Source organism: Larimichthys crocea, chromosome XIV (assembly GCF_000972845.2).
Source record: "Larimichthys crocea isolate SSNF chromosome XIV, L_crocea_2.0, whole genome shotgun sequence".
Taxonomy (NCBI): domain Eukaryota; kingdom Metazoa; phylum Chordata; class Actinopteri; family Sciaenidae; genus Larimichthys; species Larimichthys crocea.
In genome coordinates this window covers 6,177,249-6,187,004 of record NC_040024.1, presented here as the reverse complement: position 1 = coordinate 6,187,004, position 9,756 = coordinate 6,177,249, and the positions used below count along the sequence as shown (strand labels likewise).

The 9,756-nt window shown below is 49.1% G+C and overlaps 1 protein-coding gene across 1 annotated transcript in view; it reads left to right on the top strand.

The window, feature by feature from the left end:
• Positions 1–6,740, top strand: part of LOC109142919 (uncharacterized) — a 9,577-nt gene extending 2,837 nt beyond the window's left edge. The window contains exons 3-4 of the mRNA XM_027287541.1: positions 56–1,123; positions 4,013–6,740. Of these exons, the coding sequence (XP_027143342.1) occupies positions 56–1,123; positions 4,013–4,060 (1,116 nt within the window). The 3' untranslated portion in view covers positions 4,061–6,740. The remainder of the gene's footprint in view (positions 1–55; positions 1,124–4,012) is intronic.
• The last annotated feature ends 3,016 nt before the right edge of the window (positions 6,741–9,756 follow it).

The window sequence follows — 9,756 nt, the reverse complement described above, 5'->3', positions numbered from 1 at the left end:
TAACACAACGTCCCACGTTTCTGTTGATTATAGCTGATGATGGTGTCTGTTGCAGGTGACCAGCCTGGCTCCGATGTTGGACTACACCACAGAGATGGACCGTTACCGCTCCTCCATCGCCAGCTTCTATAAGACCAACGTCAACATGAACATGAACGTCACAAACTTCCCTCAATCCGCCAAACTGGCGGCCCGTTTGGCGGCAGCGGCCCCCATTTTCCCCCCTGCTGCAGCCAGACTAGGTGCCATGGCGACCACACCCTGGGGTTGCCACGACAACATGAACATGAATGTGAATATGAACCACCCGGCGGCGGCCATGTTCTGGGGCCGCCCTAAAACCGTGGCGACCGCCCCAACGCATCACCACCACCACCATCACCCCTCGGCAACGCCAGGGCACATGACCTCCTCGCACCCCCACGGTACCAGCATGCATCAGGGCGGCAGGGGGTCGGGAGGGGGAGGAGGAGGAGGTGGAAGTGGAGGGAGCAGCGAGGGGGGAGGAGTTGAAAAACACGTACACACTGCCGCCTCACTTCCTGCCACACAGGGAACAGCACATCATCATCCCATGGCGCCAGGCAACGGGAACTTCCTCCCTGGTTATGCCAGTGGGGCGGACTGTGGCGTCATGAACAAACAGGCTCACACCCACCCGGACATGATGGGCCTATCAGAGGGCGGGAGCTGTAATGGGGGAGGGGTCATGAGTAGCAGCTTCCTGGGGGGGCTGGGATTACCCCCCGGGGTCATTGTGATGGCGATGGGGTCGGCAGGGGGCGGGATCTCAGATGCTGGCAGCGCCTTCCAGATGACAGGCGGCCAGCGGGCGCTAACGGACTGCCAGCAGCACGCCAACTCCTCCCCCTGCCCCTCCTCCTCCTCGCCCTCGTCGTCTGGGGTGACGGCGGGGGGCGTAGCCTTGTCGTCGTCGTCATCGTCTGGGGCGGTGGCCAAGAGGAAGAGGAAGCGGTGCGGCGTCTGTGGTCCATGCAGGCGGCTGATCAACTGCGGCGTCTGCTCATCCTGCCGTAACAGGAAGACGGGTCACCAGATCTGCAAGTTCAGGAAGTGCGAAGAGCTGAAGAAGAAACCGGGGGGAGGAGGGGGGGCGCTGGAGGTGAGGGCGCACACACACACACACACACACACACACACACACACAGAAAGTACACACTCTGGCATGTGAATGTGTGTGTGTGGCTCTGAGCTGGAACTCATTGTTGTGTAAATGTGTGTGTGACACGTATACCTACGTTGTGGGGACATAGCCTGCACAGTGACTTTGTGGGGACCTGCCGTCCTCTCTCTCGTCCCCGTTAAGACAATCATTAAAAGTTGAAGACTTGGGTTAAGAGTGAGGGCAGATGAAGGTCGTAGATTACATACAAAGTCAATGGGTGACGTAAATGTGTGTATTTCATGTTACTGTATGAAAATGTTCTCTTGCTCTTTGAGCTTCTGTTGGAGGACTGGGTGGAGCGCGGCTGACGGAGCTGCTGTTCACCCGGATCGAGTCGATCTGGATTCTGGTCTGCTCCAGAGACTTTTACTCAAGGCAGCAGGAGAACTCAGAGTTTATCTTTGAAACTTTTGGATTTTGTCAGGAGACCCGGGGTGGATCCAGAACCTGGTGGAAGGACCACATGGTCCATCTAGCCTGGGAACGCCTCGGGATTCTCCAGGAGGAGCTGGAACGTCCTGCTGCCACCGCGACACAACCCGACCCGACCTGACCTGGATAAGTGCAAGAATATGGATGCAAACATTTTAAAAGTCTGAGCTGTCAAAGTCTGAATTCAGACATTTTACAAATCTCCACCATGACGTGTTTTTTCCCCTGTTCATTCAAATCTAAAGACATCAACACGTGTTCATTCCGGTTCATACCGCTGCAGGGAGACAGATTACGGCAGATATTTACTCGCACGAGTAACATCGAGTCCTCTGAAGTGTTGGAAACACAACTGTGTGTGTGTGTGTGTGTGCTGTGCAGATGGTGGGTGGTGAAAAGCGAGAGCGCCATCCCTGCTGAGGGCTGGCTGGCTGCCAACACACACACACACACACACACACACACACACACACACACTGTGTGTGCAGTAAGAATTAGTGGTGATCAATAATTCATTGACACCAGCATTCGACCTCACTGATGACTCTATATATCTCTCTCTTTAACACACACACACACACACACACACTCCCTGTGGGACTCTCCACAAACTATCACTAATTATTCCCTCAGCATGGACACACACACAGACACACACACACACACACACACACACATTGAAGTGTGTATGTGTGTGTGTGTGTGTGTGTGTGTCTGTTAGAAAGACAGTAAATTAGCAGCCGTAATCTTCCTCAATTACACGCTAATTGGACCTGTGGAGGCTAGCGGCAAGTGACAGCACTGTGTGTGTGTGAGTGTGAGTGTGAGTGTGAGTGTGAGTGTGTGTGTGTGTGTGTGTCGGCAGGTGGTTTCACACTCTTGCCTCATCCCTCTTCTGCACTCTTTGATGTCGACCTGACAGAGTCTCAGCCAATCAGAAAGTTTACTTTGTGCAATGAACAGCAAAGCGCCCTGGGTATCTTTTCTCTCTTCTGACAGAACGTTAGAAAACTTTACCGAATTATTCCAGCCTGAGAGACTCACCTTCGCTTTGGGTTTAACTCCATCCATCCATCTCACCTGGGTCGGGTCGCGGTGGCAGCAGGTTTATCAGGACGTTCCAGACGTTCTTCTCCTCAACCTAAAATTCCAGCTCCTTCTGGAGGATCCCGAGGCGTTCCCAGGCTCCCAGGCTGGGTCTGCCTTGGGGTCTCCTCCCAGTTAAACGTGCATGAAACACCTCCAAAGGAAGGCGCCCAGGAGGGTCCTGATCAGATGTTGAACCACCTCAGCTGACCCCTTCGAAGCAGCAGCTCTACTCCGGATGTCCGAGCTCCTCACCCTACTTCTAACCCCCCGTTGAGGAAGCTCATTTAAAGCAGTGATATCATTCTGCTCATGACCAGAGGTGTAAGAACCACTTAGGCCCGTCCGTCCGTCCGTCTGTCTTCTCCCGCTTATCCGGATTCGGGTCGTGGGGGCAGCAGCTTCAGCAGGGAGGCCCAGACTTCCCTCTCCCCGGCCACTTCTTCCAGCTCTCCCAGGGGGACCCCAAGGAGTTCCCAGGCCAGCCGAGAGACATAGTCCCTCCAGCATGTCCTGGGTCTTCCCCGGGGCCGCCTCCCGGAGGGACGTGCCCGGAACATCTCACCAGGGAGACGTCCAGGAGGCATCCTCACGAGATGCCCGAGCCACCTCAGCTGGTTCCTCTCGATGCGGAGGAGCAGCGGTTCTACTCTGAGCTCCTCGCGGATGGCCGAGCTTCTCACCCTATCTCTAAGGGAGAGCCCAGCCACCCTGCGAAGGAAGCTCATTTCAGCCGCTTAGGCCATCTACCTCTATCTCCAAACCAGTGCACATGGGCGCAGGTTCTAGAATGCTGTCGGAAGTCAACAGAGGTCTGGACCGGTAAACGTCTCTGACCATTTTCACGTGAAGGATTTTGTAAAGTTCATCCCTCTTCGTGATTGCACTGGGTTTTTTGCTCAAAGATTGAGTAACGTTCAAAAATGAGAGTACTCAGCTGACTGAAGTGGCCAGTAGAGGCGCCAGCAGGTGAGAGGGGGAACGTAGCTGGACTGTCGAGAGCTTCGCCAAGAGCTCTGTATGAACCTTCTAAGCAGCTCCTTCAGCAACAGACTGCTACTCCCACCATGTAAGATGGAGCTGCCTCAGCTCCTTCAGTCAACAGCAGCATGACTTCATGATACAGACATAGACTTCACTTTGTGCCCACGAGCTGCTGTGACAAGTGGATCTAAAGATATAACATTCATTCATCAGGGTTGATTCAGCCTGATCCATGTTCTGTGTCTAACGTTACATTATCATCACAGTGTTACTGTATCCTGTGGCTTTGTTTCTCTCACTTCTTCTTTTGTGTCTTGTTCTCAGCGGCCGCCCTCCGTCCCAACCGGCGAGGCGTTTCGTTGGTTCTTCTAGCCTTTCCTCGGCCAACAGAGTTGCAGCTAGAGGCCAAACGGGAAGTCGTCATCATCCCACATGGACTACAAATCAGGCTTGGATACAAACATAAAAAAATAAATAAATAAAGGACTACAACATCTGGAATTGAACCAGATGTTTTGCAACAACAGGATTACAATTTCATACTGTGTGGATGACAGTTTAAGACTACACATCCCACGTCAACTGGCACAGCTAGGAGGGCAGAGGAAGAGGAAGCAGCTTTGGTCACAGGCAACACGAACCGGCCAATCAGAGTCTGGTGTGACAATGACAAATGCTTTTTGTCTTGAACTTTGTTTTCAGGTAAATTCAAAACTCGGACCATTCTTTGTGCTCTATATGTGTGGTTCCCGACTGTAAGTGTGAGTCTGTACTGGGGAAAACAAAACAAACATGAAGTGGACCGCAGCCTCATGTAGCTCATGTGGTGTAGATCTACACCTGCACCAGATGCCAGAAGGTGACAGTAAACATGTTATCTACTTTTATCTCGTTCAGTAACTGGATGGGAAACTGTGGCAAAGCTTTGCAACACAACATCCAACTGTTAAACAGTTTTACGATGTTTAACAAGCGCTGAACAGAACCATGGTCAGGTTGGACATCTGGACCTTCCTGGTAAATATCAGATACCGTTATAACTAGAGATGAGTCTAATGATCAGGATCAATATTTTAAAGAAGTGTATTGGATTAAACAAAGTCAGTCGTATTTGTTTTTGAATCAGGATAAGTCACCTGTTATTTCAATGTGTCAAAACTGTCTCCTCCTTCCTCCACCTCCTCCTAGCTGACCACAAACCCCATCGTAGCCAAACCAGGAAGATTCAGGCCTCAAGTGGACCACTGCTGTCCAGTTTGACCAAAACCGGACGACAAGTTAACCTCAAAGGAAAGACTTTAACTACAGAGGGAGTACAAACTGACCTCAGCAGGAAGTGATCCAGGACTGTTATTAAGGACTACAACTTCACCACAGTAGGACTACAATTACCACATCACTGTTATCTGTCTCTTCTGTCTACCTCCTCCTCAAGAAGGCACCTTGATTGATTTTTACTGGGCTGTGTTGATGCTGGAGCGATGACCTGATCTGCTTCTTAACTCTCTCGTGGTCCAGTCTGGTCTTTAGATGTTTGTATTCACGGATCTGCCTGGCGGGGACGTTAAATGTCTTTTTATTTGTCTGGATTTCAATGGAAAGTTCTCAGGGCGCAGTCAAACTTCCAGTTGGTTTCATATGAACTAAAACAGACTGGAAAAACTCACTTTGTCGTATTTTTGTATTTGTGTAAAAAAGGTGGCAGTGGAAGGTTTGTAATATCCATCTTCACAAAGTGAACGTGACGCATTGTCGGTGGAGTTTCACTCTAAATTGACACCTCCAGTCCCGAACAGTCAGATCTCTATCTGTAGTCTGAACCCGGACCCCCCAAAAGAGAGTTCAGAACCAGTTTCTCTGTTCCTGTATCAATGCATGATTGTACCACACGGTGACCAGCAGGAACCGGGAGAATCCACCTGCAGTTAAGACACAGCGTGGGAACCTTTGGATCTTCTGGGAAGCTCCGAGTTCTGAGCTGAACCGTGGGACTAAAAGGAACCGAACTGAAAGAGATCAGAACATTCCACACTTAAAACATTTCCAACACGTCCGTGGGTCTAACTTTGAGATAACACACCAACAACATGTCTGGCGAGACTTTTTCAAACACAAGGCGGCGTGCAACTTTGTCGTGTATTAATGGCCGAGGTCATCACACAAAGACAGACCTCGGCGTCTCGTGACTACGACAGACAATATTGACAAGACTGAATGTTGAGTCATCGGTCAGTCTGATGAAACACAGCAGACCTGTAGTATTCCTGTGGGATGAATGAGTAACCTCGTGATGCAGAAACGTCGTGCGCAGGTTGGTGCCGTCGGACTCAAGTCTTAAATCGATATTTAACATGTCAAAAGAATCAAACTTATTTTTCAGAAATTCATTTTGTCCCCAGAGGATGAACCCTCAGGTCAAAGTTTGCATCTATCTGATCTACACTAAATCAAAAGATTCACCAGATTCACTCCTCAAAGCTCGAGATTACGGAAATTAAATTTGATTCGAATCCAGCGGCACCAAACACCGGATGGACTTCTATGAAATTTGGGTTCAGATGTCGATGATCCCCAGAGGATGACTCCTTATGTCGGTGTCTGATCTGGAGTCAACAGCAGCGTCCGTTCCCACAGAGTCTCAAAGTTATGAAGACTTTTCATGTAGCGCCACCAGCAGGTCAGCATCTCCGTACACGTGCCTCACTTTACCGAACACATCCGGTGAGAAGTGATGGCTGCGTTATGTGAGCGTCGGTCTGAAACATGAATGAAGTCCTGAGGACGCTCTCTACGCGTGGCGTTCGTGGGAAGTGTCCGCGCTCACAGACGTGTTGGAAAGATTTCTTTTATTTTGGAGTATCATGAGGAAAACGCTCCCCTGCCTCTTCGTGGGAACTAAAACCAAACGCCCCCCCCCCTCCCCGAGGTGGTGTGAGACAGGGTGGAGGAGGAAGGGGGACGTTTGTTTTGTGTCTGTCTGTCCTCCCCCTCATGTGTTCTGTCTCTGTGACCTCCTTATGTGCTCAATTGTAATAAAGCATTTCAAAGATGAGCTGTGAGCGCGTGATCCACGCAACGCGGACGGATGTCAGATGATTGCATCATACACTGCTGTGTGTGTGTCTGTGTGTGTCTGTGTGTGTGTGTCTGTGTGTCTGTGTGTGTCTGCGTGTCTGTGTGTGTGTGAGTGTCTGTGTGTGTGTCTGTGTTTGTCTGCGTGTCTGTGTGTGTGTCTGTGTGTGTGTGAGTGTCTGTGTGTGTGTCTGTGTATGTCTGTGTGTGTCTGTGTGTGTGTCTGTGTGCTACGTGTGTGTCTGTGTGTGTGTGTCTGTATGTGTGTGTGTGTGTGCTATGTGTGTGTCTGTGTGTGTCTGTGTGTGTGTGTGTCTGTGTGCGTGTATGTGTCTGTGTGTGTGTCTGTGTGCTATGTGTGTGTATGTGTGTGTGTGTCTGCATGTGTGTGTGTGTCTGTGTATGTGTCTGTGCTATGTGTGCTGTGTGTGTCTGTGTGTGTATGTGTGTGTGTGCTATGTGTGTGTGTGTGTGTGTGTGTGTGTGTGTGTGGGGTCTGTGTGCGTATGTTGTGTCTGTGTGTGGTGTCTGATGTGGCTATGTGTGTATGTGTGTGTCTGTGTGTGTGTCTGTGTATGTGTGTGTCTGTGTGTGTGTCTGTGTATGTGTGTGTCTGTGTGTGTGTCTGTATGTGTGTGTGTCTGTGTGCTATGTGTGTGTCTGTGTGTGTGTGTCTGTGTGCTATGTGTGTGTCTGTGTGTGTGTGTGTGTCTGCATGTGTGTGTCTGTGTATGTGTGTGTCTGTGTATGTGTGCTGTGTGTGTGTGTCTGTGTGTGTATGTGTGTGTGTGTCTGTGTGTGTCTGTGTGTGTATGTGTGTGTGCTATGTGTGTGTGTGTGTGTGGGCTTGTCATCTCAGTAATGGTGTTGCTATCACAGAGAGAGAGACAGAGAGGCTGGTTGTCCCTGACGACGGTGCGCCGTGTTGCCTGGCAACAGCGCTAACAATGAACACCACCAGTGTTCTAGAATGTGGGCGTGGCCTGAGCGAGCGAAGCGGGGCGGTGACATGAATGATTGACGTTTGTCATAAATCTGTGACGTTTCATTCACGACAATGTTTCTGATGATTTCTACTCATCTGTTCTCACACTGTGTAACCCAGGTAACGCTTTACGGCACTAAGTCACACAGCAGCAACTGTTTCACTGATTCTGGTGAAACTGGATCATATTTTATGGAGGAAATGTTTTCTGGTTTTCCCTCTGATGTCCTCCGGCTGCTCCGCCTCAACTCTCTGTGATTTACAGAGTTTATGATGGACAGTGAAGTAAACTGCTGACAGCTGTAGCTGCTGTTAGCTCATGTTAGCTCATGTTAGCTCAGTCTGTTAGCTGCTGTTAGCTCATGTTAGCTCAGTTTGTTAGCCTCTGTTAGCTCAGTTTGTTAGCTCATGTTAGCTCAGTTTGTTAGCTCATGTTAGCTCAGTCTGTTAGCTGCTGTTAGCTCAGGCTGTTAGCTCAGTCTGTTAGCTGCTGTTAGCTCATGTTAGCTCAGTCTGTTAGCTGCTGTTAGCTCATGTTAGCTCAGTCTGTTAGTTGCTGTTAGCTCATGTTAGCTCAGTTTGTTAGCCTCTGTTAGCTCAGTTTGTTAGCTCATGTTAGCTCAGTTTGTTAGCTCATTGTTAGCTCAGTTTGTTAGCTCATGTTAGCTCAGTTTGTTAGCTCATGTTAGCTCAGTTTGTTAGCCTCTGTTAGCTCAGTTTGTTAGCTCATGTTAGCTCAGTTTGTTAGCTCATGTTAGCTCAGTCTGTTAGCTCATGTTAGCTCAGTTTGTTAGCCTCTGTTAGCTCAGTTTGTTAGCTCATGTTAGCTCAGTTTGTTAGCTCAGTCTGTTAGCTCATGTTAGCTCAGTTTGTTAGCCTCCATGGTTAGCTCAGTTTGTTAGCCACTTGTTTAGCTCAGTTTGTTAGCTCATGTTAGCTCAGTTTGTTAGCCTCTGTTAGCTCAGTTTGTTAGCTCATGTTAGCTCAGTTTGTTAGCCTCTGTTAGCTCAGTTTAGTAGCTAATGTCAGCTCCATTTGTCAGCTGAGCTGCGTTCAAAGGAGGTATTCGTGTCGTGCCAGAACCTGAGCTGGGCGAACATTAGCAATGTAACCAGGCTCAGCAGCCTCTATGGACATGATGGCAGAGGAGCAGAGAGTGAAGAGGACGCTGACGGAGGAAGCTAAGAAGAGAAAAGGAGAGAGTGAGCGAGCAAGAAGCCGCCGGACAAGAGTAAATGTGGGACTGACTTTTAGTGGTTGGTGAGAGCTTGGTGAAATAAAAGGCTGAAAGACAGACGCCGAGCTGGGCTGACTGCTGCTGGACTAGGCAGTGAGATCAGCTGCTGCTGGGGACCTGGATGATGATTGATCATGAGTAATGTAATCAGAGTAAATACTCGAGTACAGCTGGACAGAGTTACACAGTGGCATTACACTCTGATTTATAGAGACGATGTTTAAATTAATATTAACATTCAACTGAATATTTTCACATGGCAGGACGACGTCTTTGTGAGAAACTCTTCATTCACAGAGGTCGTGTAACGTTTGAAGTGAGACAGGTGTGATGTTCAGTGATGTCACAGTCAGCTGTGTGTTTAATGAAGCCTGACAGTTTGAATTAGTGTCAGAGCGTCGATCATTGTCCCGCTCAGAGTTTCATCCGAGGACGAAGAGGACGAAGACGAAGGAGAAGGAGGTGAAGAGGAGGAAGAGAGAAGGAGAGAGGCCGGGGAGGAGAGATGGCGTCATCTAGTGGTGAGAAACACAAACTGCGCCTGAAACATATTGTACTTTTCTCACTTTGAAGTATTTCAGTAGCTGACGTGAAAGCTGAGAAGTCTGACATGTTTACACTCCAACTCCAATTAGTAATTAATGTTGTAATATCATCAAGTTCTTCCCAGAGTTTAATATTTTAAATGCAACGTTGGGTCAAATTGTTTTTAACATTAAATACATGTACTCCGAAGAAGCTTTAAAAAGAGAGAAATGATTCTTTTACATCAAG